Source organism: Sciurus vulgaris (assembly GCF_902686455.1).
Source record: "Sciurus vulgaris genome assembly, chromosome: 2".
NCBI classification, from domain to species: Eukaryota; Metazoa; Chordata; class Mammalia; order Rodentia; family Sciuridae; genus Sciurus; species Sciurus vulgaris.
The window spans coordinates 28,669,434-28,683,266 of record NC_136462.1 but is presented as its reverse complement, the minus strand read 5'-3'; the positions used below and the strand labels follow the sequence as shown (position 1 = coordinate 28,683,266).

At 45.7% G+C, this 13,833-nt stretch overlaps 1 protein-coding gene across 2 annotated transcripts in view; it reads left to right on the top strand.

The window, feature by feature from the left end:
• The first annotated feature begins 4,432 nt into the window (after positions 1 to 4,432).
• FLVCR2 (FLVCR choline and putative heme transporter 2) overlaps positions 4,433 to 13,833 on the top strand; it is a 59,398-nt gene continuing 49,997 nt past the window's right edge. The window contains exon 1 of one of the 2 annotated variants that reach the window (XM_079129233.1): positions 4,433 to 5,479. In XM_079129233.1, coding sequence (XP_078985359.1) covers positions 4,811 to 5,479 — 669 coding nt within the window. In that variant the 5' untranslated portion in view covers positions 4,433 to 4,810. The remainder of the gene's footprint in view (positions 5,480 to 13,833) is intronic. The other variant, XM_079129234.1, reaches the window with a different exon arrangement.

The following is a 13,833-nucleotide window of genomic DNA, read 5'->3' as shown; positions in this document are numbered from 1 at the left end:
CTCCACCAAAATCAATAATCTTTCTGTCACTTATTCGGTTATATGTATGGCTCTTGATCACTAGTTCAATCCCTCACTCTCCCCCAAAGGTGTAAACCTCTTCTTAATATTTAAAAAAAAATAATACTGCCAGTATCATCTTGAATAAATCTTTCCTCAAGTCTTCAGGCCAGCTTCAATGCAAACAGGCTGCCTCTTCTGCTTGGCGCAGTGCTGGACTGTCCGCCCGTGACTGTCCTTTAGCTTCGTGCTCCCCTCTGCCTGCCTCATGTGCTGGAATCCCGGTTCAATCTTCCTCTGGGTTTCCTCCCTTGTTTTAGTGGAACACATCCTTCAGCAGCTTTCTGAGAGGGGTGATAAGAGTCCCCATTTTTGAAACTCTGTGTCTGAACATGTTTGATTCTTTTTCATACTCGTTTTTTGGTAGCTTGGGTACAGAATGATAGGCAGGAAGTACTCTCCCCTCAGAAGGCACAGTTCCACTGACTGACAATTTCTAGGTTTGATAACTAATGAAATTTTGCACCTATTTTTTTCTCTTTTTAAATTTTTCAAATACTTTCGTATTTTGTAAAACCAGCTTTTCTTATCCCTCTGAAAGTTTGCTGGATCTCCACTTTGTGTACAGTTTTCTGAAATTTCATGGTGATGTGGAATTCAACTCGGTACTACAGACACATATAGAGGACATGAGCTATCTAATTTATCTCCCTAAATGCTCCAGGGTATACAAAGACATGCGTGAGTGCTTAGAGAACTAGAAATCTGTGGAAAGTGTGGGAGACAAGGCAAATGGAATACTGATGAGCATGTAGTATTACAAACATGAACTACACCTGTAAAACCAATAAGGGCAACATAACAGGCTGCAAGTGTCAGCAAACGCCTGTCTCTCCACTTGATTCATTTCATTGAAAGTTTACCCTTTCTATGCACTTGATAAGCTCCATGCCTCCCGCATCTGCAGCCTCTGGTTTGCTTATGGTAAACAAATAATAAGGGTGTGCCATTTTTGACTTCAAGTCCTGCTTTTAGGGCCAAGATGTTAGCCACAAGGGGGCAGACTTGGCAACCATCCCGCAGAGGGCCAGGAAGGTTGGAGTTCAATGCCTGAGGTTCTCTCAAGGTGTACCTATAGATACCCACAGAACAAATACACAAATAGAACATATAGTAAGCACTCAATAAATGTTTTCTCATTGGATAAATACAGAATATTTCTTTATCAGAACGTTAGTAATATCTTCCTAATTTTTTTTTTCTCTTTTGTCACTGGGGTTTGAACCCAGGAGTGCTCTATACTAAGCTACATCCTAGCCTTCTTTATTTTTAATTTTGAGATAGGATCTCCCTAAGTTGCTGAGGCTGACCTCAAACCTGTGATCCTCCTGCCTCAGCCTCCCGAGTTGCTGGGATTACAGGCATGCGCCACCGTGCCCAGCTCTTCCTAATATTTATATAGCTGTCCACCTTATTGTGGGAACCAGTCAAGAGTCTGCACAATTCTGGTGGCTGCTGGAATATCATCATTATTACTAAAAACAACTTATACACATTATCTTATTTAATGCTTACAACAACTCTGAGACATACTTTAAATCTTCAATATATTCAGAAACTGAAGAACAGAGAGATTAAGTAACTTGCTCAAGATCCCAAAGCTAATAATAATGGCAGAACAGAGCTTCAAATCTGAGTAGACACAACCCAGTGCTCACAGTGAATCCAATCCACTCCACCACAACAGTGACCCCAAATACTTCTTGAAGCCCAGGTTAGATCCTTGGGATTTGCCACCAAACTGAAGCACTTTTCCAGAAGAGAGCACAGAGGAGACTACATGGAAGGACAAGCTGCCTTACTGTTCTAGTTTGTTCTGATGCTAATTAGCTGTAGAACTCAGAGGAACCCAGTCCCCCTCTCTGAGCCTCAGTTTCTCAATCTGTAAAAGTGGCGTTAAGAATATATTCTGAAACCAGGAGTGGTGGCACACACCTGTAATCCCAGCAGCTCGGGAGGCAGAGACAGGAGAACCAGGATTTCAAACACAGCCTCAGCAATTTAGTGAGGCAGTAAGCAACTCAGTGAGACCCTGTCTCTAAATAAAATACAAAAAAGGGCTGGGGATGTGGCTCAGGGGTTAGGCACCCCTGAGTTCAATCCCCAGTACCAAAAAAAAAAGCATATATCTTGAGCCAGGTGTGATGGTGCATGCCTGTAATTCCAGTGGCTTGAGAGGCTGAGGCAGGAGGACTTCAGATTCAAATTCAGCCTCAGCAACTTAGCAAGACCTGTCTCAAGCTAAAATATAAAAAAGGGTCTGGGGGTGTGGCTCAGTGCTTAAGTGCCTCTGGATCCAATCCCTGGTACTAAATATAAATAAATAAATAAATAAATATATATATATATATATTTTTTTTTTTTTCTGAGTTTGGGAGAGGATCATATGACTTAGGGAAAAAGAAAAGTAGTGGGTGGTCTCAAGAGAACACAGGTTCTGTGCTCCCTAGAAAAGGATGGGAATTCTGAGAATACGCACTGTTAAATTAGTGTAGAAATTCTTAAAATGGTATAAATTTCCTCTTCAAATATCCCATTATAATTAAAGACTATAATTTCTACCAAAAAGTGATTGGGGAAGTCCTCCCAGCAGGGAGTTTGAGGGTTTCCCTGGAATAGTGAATCTCATTCTCTGGGGAACTAGCGGTTCTAACCCACCAAACTTGGGGCCAACTTGGCTGCAGATTTGGATGACCTGTCCACCCTCAGAGAGCCTTCTGATTTGGCACCCATTATGTCCAGAGCCCTTTCCTGTGTGATTTTTAATGTGCAACCCATGTTGGAACCACTGGTTCAGAGCTTTAAATTATTCATATTCAGCTGGAAGTTTTAAAAAGAAAACAAAAATGAAATGACACCCAGGGGCTCCCAAACTTTAATGTTTGAACCAATAACCTGGGGGTCTTGTTAAACCTCAGACTCTGATTTAGGAGATCTGGGGTCCCCAGGAAGTTCTCCCTTCTAGCAAGTTCCTGGGGATGCCCAGGCCACTGCCTACAGACCAAACGGGAATACCTGGCCTATAGCTTGAATGATTACAGACTTGACAGAGAATGATGGCTCTTGAGGCCAGCCGGGACCTTAAGTAAGAAGTGACGTCACTTCTAAGAGCTTCAGTTTTCTTATCTGTCTAATGAGTCATGGAGGCTGGGGGTTTGGCTTTGTGGTAGAGCCTGTGTTCCACCCGCCCTGGTTTCAGTTCCCAGCACCCAAAGTGGGGAGAAAAAGAGGTAAGCAATAATAATGACCTATCCTTGTAATGCTTAAATGAGATAATAAATTAATGTTCAGCACAGTGTAACAAATACTAGCTTTTTGCTAGAATAGCCAAGACTCACAGAATGCTTATCTGCCAGGAATTTTCTAAACACATTCCTGTATTAACTCATCCAAGCCTTAAGCAACACTTTGTGGTAGGCACTATTTCATCATCTCCATTGTACAGACGAAAAACTGAGGTGCAGAGGGAGCGTACCTGATCCGCAGCTGCATACCTAGAGTCCTTGAGTCGGAGTTCGAGCCAGGGAGAACCCGGCCTCTACCACTATCCCTTGGCTGAAATGGACAAAGGCTGCGGGCCTGCACTCCAACCCTACAGGCCTGTCTTTCTGGCAGCGACGAAATGAGGGTTTACTTTCGGGACTGGTCTGGCACCGGCAGGTGGCACCCTAGGGCTACGTGGGGGCAAAGACCACTTCCAACACCACGCCCAGAGCCAGCGCGGAACGACGCGTTTCACCACGACACCTCCGGTAGCTTCCTCGCCTTCGCCGACGTCTCCTCTCCCTTCCACCCTAGGTCCCCGCGTCGAGGTCGCAGAGACCCATCAGGAAATGATGGCCCTACTTAAGTTCACATATGAGGTCCCCAAGATAAGACCGTGTCCTCAGGGAAAGCAGCGAGTAAAGCGAGTTTTCTGCATCTCGCCTTTATTCCAGGAGCGCAGCCAGACCTAGAACGCTACAAACGTCCCTTTACACCGAGAGCTCAGCAGGCGGGTGGGAGCCCAGCCAAGAGGGAGAAAGTCGGGAATCGTCTTGGATTCCCCGGAGCACTCTGGGGACGCCCGGTCTCAGTGCATGCGGGCGGGGCGTGCGACTCGCACCGAGCCTCTCACCTCGGAAGCGCGCTGGGGATGTCCTTGCGGGGTTCACCCAGAGGGAGACGAATGAATTTAAGAGGCAGTGCCGAGGGGTGGGAGTTAACCGGGCGGTTTCCATGGCGCCCGGGGCGTGGGGGAGGAATGCACCCCGCAAGTTGTGGCGAAACAACTGCGCGGCCCTGCGGGCCAGGCTCGAGAAGGCAGGGGACACTGGGTGGGAGGGAGTTAGCGGGGTGGGGGAAGCCGGGCAGAACGGGGGCGGGGCGGTCACGTGCGCCCAAGGGGGCGAGGCCCCGATCGGCCCCGGAGTGATCAGAGCCGGCGAAGTGGCTGTCGGAGGAGCCAACTTTTTCTCGGACCAAGAACGACTAGGGGAACCCAAGGCAGGAACAGCCGGCAGCGGGCTGGCGCGTCTGAGGCCGGCCTAGGGACAGCAGCTGCCGCGAGTGGGGACAAAGATCCAAGAAAAAGTGAGAGCAGGAGTTTGGGGGTGAGTGCAGGGAGCCCCGGATTCACTGCTTTTACGCAGCTTGGGTCTCCGTTTCTTCTGGTGCACGGTCGCGCTCCTGGGCAAGTGTCCCATCAGCCACTATCCCTCAGGCGTGCCGGAGGCAGTACCTGTCCAGTGCTCCCGGGGAGGCTGTGGTCATGGTGAATGAAAGTCCCAACCTGGAGGAGCTCAATGACACCCCTGTGCCGGAGTCCTCACTCCAAGCAGATGCCAGCGTCTCGGCCCATCCCATCGTCTCCATCCACCCCAGCGTCTCCATCCACCCCAGCGTCTCTATCCACCCCAGTGTCTCGGCCCACCCCAGTACCTTGGCGCAACCTGGTGGTTTGAACCAACCCAGTAGCTCTTGTCCCGAGGGGCTCGGAGTGATCAAGGTGAGCCGACGCCGTTGGGCGGTGGTGCTGGTGTTTAGCTGCTACTCCATGTGCAACGCCTTTCAGTGGATCCAATACAGCTCCATCAGTAACATCTTCATGAACTTCTACGGGGTGAGTGCCTTTGCCATCGACTGGCTCTCCATGTGCTACATGCTGACCTACATCCCGCTGCTCCTGCCCGTGACCTGGCTGCTGGAGAAATTTGGTCTCCGCACCATCGCCCTCACCGGCTCTGCTCTCAACTGCCTGGGGGCCTGGGTGAAGCTGGGCAGCCTGAAGCCGCACCTCTTCCCAGTCACTGTGCTGGGCCAGGTCATCTGCTCCGTGGCCCAGGTCTTCATCCTGGGCATGCCCTCCCGCATTGCTTCAGTCTGGTTCGGGGCTAATGAGGTTTCTACAGCCTGCTCAGTGGCTGTCTTTGGCAATCAGGTGAGTGGATGGATCGTCAGACAGGGCATCTTTCCATGACTGGATTGAGCCTGTTAGATTGTATCTAACTGTACTCACCTGTGCGGGAGGCTGTTGTTTTCTGACCAATGGGCCTTTATGACTCTGGGTGGTTTTGTTGCTGGATATGCCTGGCAGTGCGATTGGGTGATTGTGACTGTGGGTGACACTCTGCTTTGATGGTGTCACTCCTGAACCTGTCTGTGTCAGTTCACCAATTTCCCCCCGGTGATTTCAGGAATGCTGCTCTTTCTCTCTGGCACAGGCCCTGGGCATCAGACTATTTTAGTGTCAGAATTTGGCAGGTTTGTAGCTGGAACAACAAGCTTTCCTAGAGTGCCGCATCCTCTGTGCTGCATAGACTTGCAGGGCCATGCCTGGTGGTGCTTGGCACTTTTCTTACCTTCTTTTACACACAGCTGAAGCCGGGACAATAGGGACAATGCTTTGTGCCAAACTCCTTCCCTGGGGTTTAGAGCCAAGTCCAGCAGGATGGACCAGAAATCTTGCTCTGAATTTCCAAGAAGTCTCCTGGTATAAATAACTCATATCAGAATCCCTTTTCTTTCCTTCTTTTTGGAAGGAGAATTATTCCCAGTTCTCTCCATCTCTGTGCGGTTCTAATCCAGAACACTGGGCGTGTTATGAATCTGATTGTCTTCCCCAAATACTTGAAGCAAATACTTGCAGGGGTCCTTCAGCAGGACCACTGCTTCCTGAGCACATGCAGCCCTGGCTGTTGTTTAACAAGCAACTTGGAAGCCTCAGTTCTCAGGCCTGTTTCTCTCATTCAGAGAATGTAACCCTTCATTTAGAAAATGTTCATTTGGGACAGAAGTTTTCTAACATTTCTCTACTGGCAAATCTCCATTCTGTTTATCTTCAGTAGCAGGAAGGTGAGTTGAACTCCATTTCCCAAAACCAGTGAGTTCTGCCACTTGGTAATAGCACAACAGATCAATGAAAGCAAGCAGGCCACCTTTAACCCACAACCCACTTTTCACCTGTGGGGTTGAATGTTTTGAAGATTGACTTGGTTTAAGGCCTGGAGGTGAGACAGATAGCTCTTTTACTCAGGGCAATTTAAAAGTAGGTATTGAGAATGATACATACTGATCTCCTGTCCCCTCAGCCAGGTGACTGTGGATTTTAACCTCCCATTTGCAGTCTTGATGGTGTCTCTAGCACTCTTGGATTTTTTCCTTCATCAGAGAATAAAGTTAGAGGAAAACAGATGGGAGCTTTCAACCTTCCAGAGAGTTAAATCACCCTGTCAGGGGCAGAATGGGAATCATACAAGGTCACCACAATCCCTAGCCTACTGTTTGAGCATGGCAGGGTTGCTAACTGGGAGACGCTCTGTATTAGAGATTCTAACACTTCTGTCAACCATATATACCAAGGAATGGGTTTTCACATTCCTTCGTGCACACCTGTGAAGAAACTTAATACTTAGTTGTGTCTTTAAAATTTAATAGAAATAGTTATTCATTCCCCAGCCCAGCCACCTGCCCCCCCGCAACTCCCCCACCAGGGTCAGGAAATGCTAAGAATTTTACATTTTAAAACACCCTGACAGGGTGTATTATTTTCATCAAGCAAACATCTATTTCATTTGTTCTTTTCTTCTTAATCCTCTGTGCTCAATTCAGCATTATGATTGTTTACGCTTCCTCACGACATATGAGTGTGTTTGTCTCTTTGTGGGCATTTCAGCCTTTTTCTGAGTAAACCACCTCCGGATGGGGGAGAAGTATTTGGATAGAGTACCTTGAGCTTTGCAACTTAGAAAAAAGTTGTCTAAATAGATTCACAAGTCATTCCAAAGAGTAGTTTGTGGTCTGCAATCTTTGCTTTGACCCTGCTGGTGCAGATCACCTTAACTCTGTACTGTTGTCAACCTAAATTTTTAAAAAGTCAGAGGGAGATTGTCCAAAGACAGTTTATTTGGGAGAGGTATTTTTATGGGAACAGGAGAGCATTGCCATGGAAACTTTCATACCAAACCATGAGCACACAATTTGGGCATATAATGAACTATGGGCATACTCAAAGAGATTGAGACAGGAGGAGTTTTTAAAGATAAAAATGAAAATAACATCAGATATTTTATAATAATGATCCTCGACCATAATCGTTACTAACAAGAGTGGCATCAGTCTGAGGCTGAACCAACAGTTGCTAGGCAGATGTCCTTGTAGAAGTACTTTTTGTGTAAGGTAGTGGTGGTTTCTGTGTAAGGTTGTAGTCCTCCAGAGTCTTTTGGTATACTTACTATCAGGCAGTCCTGCAGAAGAACCCTTCCTTCCTAATCACCTGGCTTTATTTACTTTATTTTGTTAGGAATGACCCAAGTGACTCCATTTTGATTCTGACAACTTTCACATCCTGGTAATTCTGACCTAATGTTTCTTATATATTCCACATGTGGATTCTATGAAATCCAACATTCATTCATTCAAGCAGCACTTACCTAGCACCTATCTCTTTCCAAATGTTCTGCAAGAGCTGTAAAGATAATCTCTGCACCCATAGAGTTCCTCTTCCAGGTTTGCAATTTATACCATGCCTCAGGAATCAGATTAAAATAACAACAGGCTGGGTGCTGTGGCACACATCTGTAATCCCAGGACCTGGGGAGGAGGAGGATCATAAGTTCAAGGCCAGCCTTAGCAACTTAACAAGACCCTGTCTCAAAATAAAACATAAAAAGGACTGGGGATAGTACTAAAGCTAAACCTGGATTCAACCCCAGTATCAAAAAATAAAAGAATTTTTTAAAGTAAAATCAAAAGAGTCATAGTATAGAAAATTTCTTTTTTGGTTCCCTCCCCACCCTTCGAATTTTTAGTATTTTCTTTGCCCAATTGCTTGGGAAAGAATGAAGAAGGTGGAAGGAAGCTAATAGCTATTGAACTTTTACAATACACAGGGTATTTTTGTATCCCTTATTTAATCTTTTCAACAATTCTCTGACATAGGTGAAATTGTCCCCATTGCTACATATGTAGGAATCAGGACCCAAATAAATGGAGTAACCTCATCCCAGGGCCTATAGTTACCAAACAGTAAAGGGGAGATTTGTACCTCCAAAATTCATGTCAGGAAGCCAGTGTTTTGTTGGTTTTGCTGTGCTAAGGATCTAACCCAGGGCCTCACACAGTCCAGGTAAGAGCTATGTCACTAAGCTGTATCCCCAACCCTCAGGAAACCAATATTGGGTCTTCAAGTGGATAAAATAGTGGCATTAAGTGATGTGTGTGTGGGGGTGTGGCTCAGTGGTAGAGCCCTTGCCTAGCATGCCCGAGACCCTGAGTTCCATCCCCAGCACCTCAGAAAAAAAAAATTTTTAATTAAAAGTTTTAAAAGTGGGATTCTGAATTTCTAATTTTGCCCCTTGAGTGTAGAGGATTGTCAGGGTGACACTTTCTAGCAGTTTTCTTCCAAGTCTGAGGGCCTAACCCTTTGTCCCCTTTTACAGTCACTGCTAGAGGACTGTTCTTGGCTCTTTTGACCTAGCTCAGTGGCACCTCGTAGTCAAAAAGGTGGGGCTGCAGCCTCTGGGAAGAAGCAGCGAGTGAACCCTGATGCTCTGGGGCAGAGAGGGCAGGGAGCCTCCAGACCTCAGCTGAGGCTCCTCCCTTTTCTTGGTAAGCTCTGACCAGTTGTCCCCAGGTGGTCACAGCTTGACATTTTTTAGCAACACTTGTAGCATTGTTCCAAGGGGAAATCATCTGTGTGGGGTTTTGAGTGACAAGCACACATTGTTGTTCACTGGGCTGGAAGGAAACCCTATGCTAGAGTCTTGAGAGCTTGGTGGCCCAGGACCTGTAGGAGTTACAAGAGATCTTCAAGGTCAGCTTCTGCCCAGATGAGGTACCCACAGCATGAGAGAGGAAGGGACAGCCCCAAGGACCCTTGGGCAGCACAGCACAGTGCCACCCAGAAATAAAATAGGAGAGACTCAGTTTGCTTTTGGAGGTAAAGAAAATACAGTGACATTACAGAGCCTGTCTTGTAGAAGCTACAGCTGGCTATCTAAAATAGCACTGGCCAGTAAATATAATGCCAGCCATACGTGTAAGCTACATTAAAAATGTAAATGTAAAAAAAGTAAAAAAAGAACCAAGGAAATTAGTTTTAGTGACATATTTAACTCAGTATACCCAAAATGTCATTTCAACATGTTATCAGTATAATAAAATTACTAATGTGCTCTTGTACATTTTTTACATTACTGAGTCTTTGGAAATTTACAGACTGGCTGCCTTTCCCGGTAAGCGATGTACGCACTGGCCCCATAACCAACTGGACGCGCAGGTTCAAAACGATCATGGTATTTCAGCAGTGGAAATCAGCTTCTGGCAGATAAGGATGGGCTCCAGGCAAGTGCCTCCAGCCTTGAGGAAGTTGTGGTTGCTGGACTGGCCAGTCACATGGTATCACCAAGCGGCTGAGAGGTTCCGAGGCTGGCTCAGGAGCCAGGGTCATGAGGCAAGTGGTCAGCCTAGTTTTGTTCAAAATCATGGCCACTTGGATATGTTCAATTCCAGGCTTATCTTTCTTGGATCTCTCAATATCAGAGGTCTTTCATGGTCTTAGTGAAGTTGGGAGAGGTGAAAGCAAACTCTTGTTCATGTTTATTGATTGTCATTGTGATGATGTTAGGGAGCTGGGTCCTTCCAGGAAACTGAGGCAGTGTGGAGGCCTCTTCCTTCAAACCCTGATTCTTGCAATCAAGTCAGAAGAATTTCAGACATGTTGCTCAGAGTAGCTGGCATGAGTTTATTGAAGGAATAAGAAAAGGGACAAGGAATAAGAAAAGAAAAGGGGATACTCTTAAGGGGTAGTGGGTCCTCTCAGAGAAGAGAGGGACAGTGTGTCTCTCTTGCACTCTGGTTTTATTGGGGATCCCAGAGAAGTTTCCAGAGAGTCCCTCCCAGGTCCACCTCTTGACTTTTGACTAACAACAGCAGGATGACATCAGACTTTCAAGTCCCCACTGCCATGACAACTGTAGGTTACTTGGCCCATGCTGACTGGTTCCAATTGGATTCTTACTCTTACATTCGTGCGGATTTTATGGTTAGAAGGAATTGTTGTTATCTCCCTGAGCTCTGGAATCTGATCTGTGAAAAGGACTGCAAGAGTCTCCCCCTTCGGGGTAACCTAGGTTCCTCTTATTGACATTATTTCGAGCCTGCATTTCTCCTGCAGATAACAGGTAGTTTGCCAAGGAATGTGACATATCCCGTCCATTTAAAACAGACAGGGCTGCAAGCGAATAGCTTCTTAGATAAGAAAATTGGTGGGGTTCAGCACAGTGGGCCCATTTTTTTTAATAGAATTATTCATTTAATCTCTTGATCCCACCACTCACATCTGTCTGTCTCCTATCAGTGGCACTAATGTACTTACCCCCTTGACTGACTGCTTTCTGGGCCCCCACTATGTATTGGAAGCAGTAAAAGGCAGGGGCTGGGAGAACTAAGAAGCCTGGGGAGACCCAGGGAAGTGGGGTATGTTGGGGACCAGCCTCTAAGTGCTTATGGGAGTCAGCCAGGTGATGAGAGTGAGTGAGTAAAGGGGACTTGGGAGTGTCGTGTGGCCCCAGCAAATGTGAGACCTGTGTCCCATTCAAAGGCAGCGTCGCCTCAGCTCCCACCAATCATATACCTAGTGTTGTTACACCTTTTTGTTTTTCCTTTAAAGAGAAACCAGAAACCCAGATTTTTTGGTGAAATCGTTTTGTAGATCATGATGAACTAGATAAAACATAATATCGTTTTACCTATTTACAAGTGTGTGGTTCTGTGACATGAACAACCATCATCACTGTCCATACCTAAAATTTTTTCATAGCCTCAACAAAAACTCTGTACTCCTTGAACGGTACCTCCTTGCCCAGTCCCTTCAGCCCGGTGGGGGTGGGGGTGGCCTCTATTCTTTCTGCCTCTGTGAATTTGCTTCTTCTAGGTGCCTCGTAAGAATGTGTTCATGTGATACGTGTCCCTTTGTGTCTGGCTTATGAAGTTGGTTTTTTAAATGCTGGTAACTAATTCAAACATTATTATTGTTTTAAAAAAATTATGTTTGTATATCTTAAAACTATGGATCAGATAAAATTGCTGATTTGAGATTTCTTTGGAGAGTAATATGGAACTGAATTCTAGTTCTGCTTTTTCCTGCCTCAGAAAGCCCTCACTAAAGATGTGAGCAGGGAGAAATCAGCCCAGGGCTAGCAGCTCTGGGAGGAAACTGTCCAGGATTGAATGTCATGGCTGGGGATCTGCCTCTCCGCGGGGCTGGGTGAAAATACAGATGTGTGGGCCCCCACCTGGGCTTCCTTGACCAACTGCCCAGGTTCCTATATTTCCAAATAGCTCCCCTGGGGAAGTTAGTGATCAGGCACTTTTGTTTGATACCAATGGGAAAGAAGATCTGCACAGGGGTAGGGACTTTCCTGCTTGGAGCCACAGTTTGGTTAGGGCTGATTTATTATGTGCTTGCTGTATGCTATGTCCAGTGTCCAGGTGGAAGTGGGGAGCTTGAAAATCAGGGGAGGTTGTTCTTGGCCTCTGTTGGCTTTGGGGCAGTGCCTGTTAATCCAGTCTAAATCTTTAGTTTGGATTCCAGGACACCTACTCCCTCCCTAATCCTATTCAGCCTGCCTCTCATTACCTCCCAGCCTTGTCTCTGCTCTGATCATTCTGGCTTCATAACCTCCTTAAAGATATGCTATTTGTGGAAAAAGACGCAGTGATCGAGCAAGATGGACTAGGACACTCCAGGCTCTTCCCTTACCCACAGAGACATTAACTAAACACCAGGAACTGACTTAAATAACTTCACGAGAGGAGTTCTGGAGGTCAGAGAGCTATAGTAACCAAGCCCACACAACCAGGAAAAAAAATTGTTTGGTAGAAATTCAAAATTCAAAATGGCAGAAATGTTCCATCTCTTTACTCCCCGGTGTCCCGTGTCTCCCCCACACTGCACTGCCCAGCACCCAGTTCCCTTCTGCAAAATGGAGAGAGTTGAAAGACTGAATTTGCAACATTTAAACCTGTTTTAATGCAATAGTGTTTCTGTGCACTACAATGAACAACCCACAAGGAAACTGAAAAAAACAATGCCATTTACCATAGTGGCAGAAAAAAACCAAAAATTTAGGAATAAACCAAGAAGGTGGAAAACTTATATGTATGCTGAAAATTACAAGATTGTGCTGAAGGAAATTGGCGATGACATTCGGAAATAGAAGGCATTCTGCTTCCATCAATTTAGAAAACTTAGTTAAGAGGTCAGCACTACCCAAAGTGATCTATGGATTCAGTCCAATCCCTGCCAAATTCCCAATGACCTTTTTTACAGAAATTGAAAAATCTATCCTCAAATTCATATTGAACCCAGAAACCAGAGTTTGAGGTGAAACTAAATTCTCTACTTCATCAAAAAAATATTTTTTTTTGAACTGGGGATTGAACCCAGGGGTGCTTAAACACTAAGCCACATCCCCAACCCTTTTGGTTTTTTCTTTTGAGACAAGGTCTTGCTCAGTTGCTGAGGCTTACCTACAACTTGCGATCCTCCTGCCTCAGCCTCCCAAATCTCTGGGATTACAGGTGTGTACCACCCTGTCCATCTGATCAAGTTATTTTTGACAGAACTGTCAAGTCCACTCAATGTGAGTGGGAGGGACAGTGTTTTCAAAAACCAGTGCTGGGAAAACTGGATATCCACATGCAAAAGAATGAAATTCGACGCTTTTATCATATTCAAAATGTAACTATGTGGATCAAAGACTTAAACACAAAAGCTAAAACTATAAAAGTGTAGGAAACAATGGTGAAAACTCTGATGATGGATTTGGGCATGATTTCTTGGATATTAAAAGCAGGTATCAAGAGAAAAAAATGGATAATTGGACTATAACAAAACTGAAAAAGTTTTGTGTATTGAAGGATACTATCAACAGAATGAAAAGACAAGATAATAGGAGAACATACTTGCAAACCATTTATTTGTTACAGCACAGTCAGGCCCCTTTTGTCTGCCACACAGCATGCCAATCACCGAAACAAGAATCACAGAAGAGAAAGTGTTGATTCATGAGATGGCCAGACAGAAGGAGGCAGGGGCCCAAGTCTCAATTCTACCTCCCCAACAGCTGGGCTTAGGGGTATTCATGGGACAAAGAAGTGGGGTGGTCTGAGGCACAGGAAGGGTAATTAGAGGAGGGGATGTGATCAGTGACCTGCCAACGCGCAACCAAAATTCATGTCCCTTCAGAGGACACGTATGCAGAAAATGGCAACCTTAGCATGCTTGCAGGG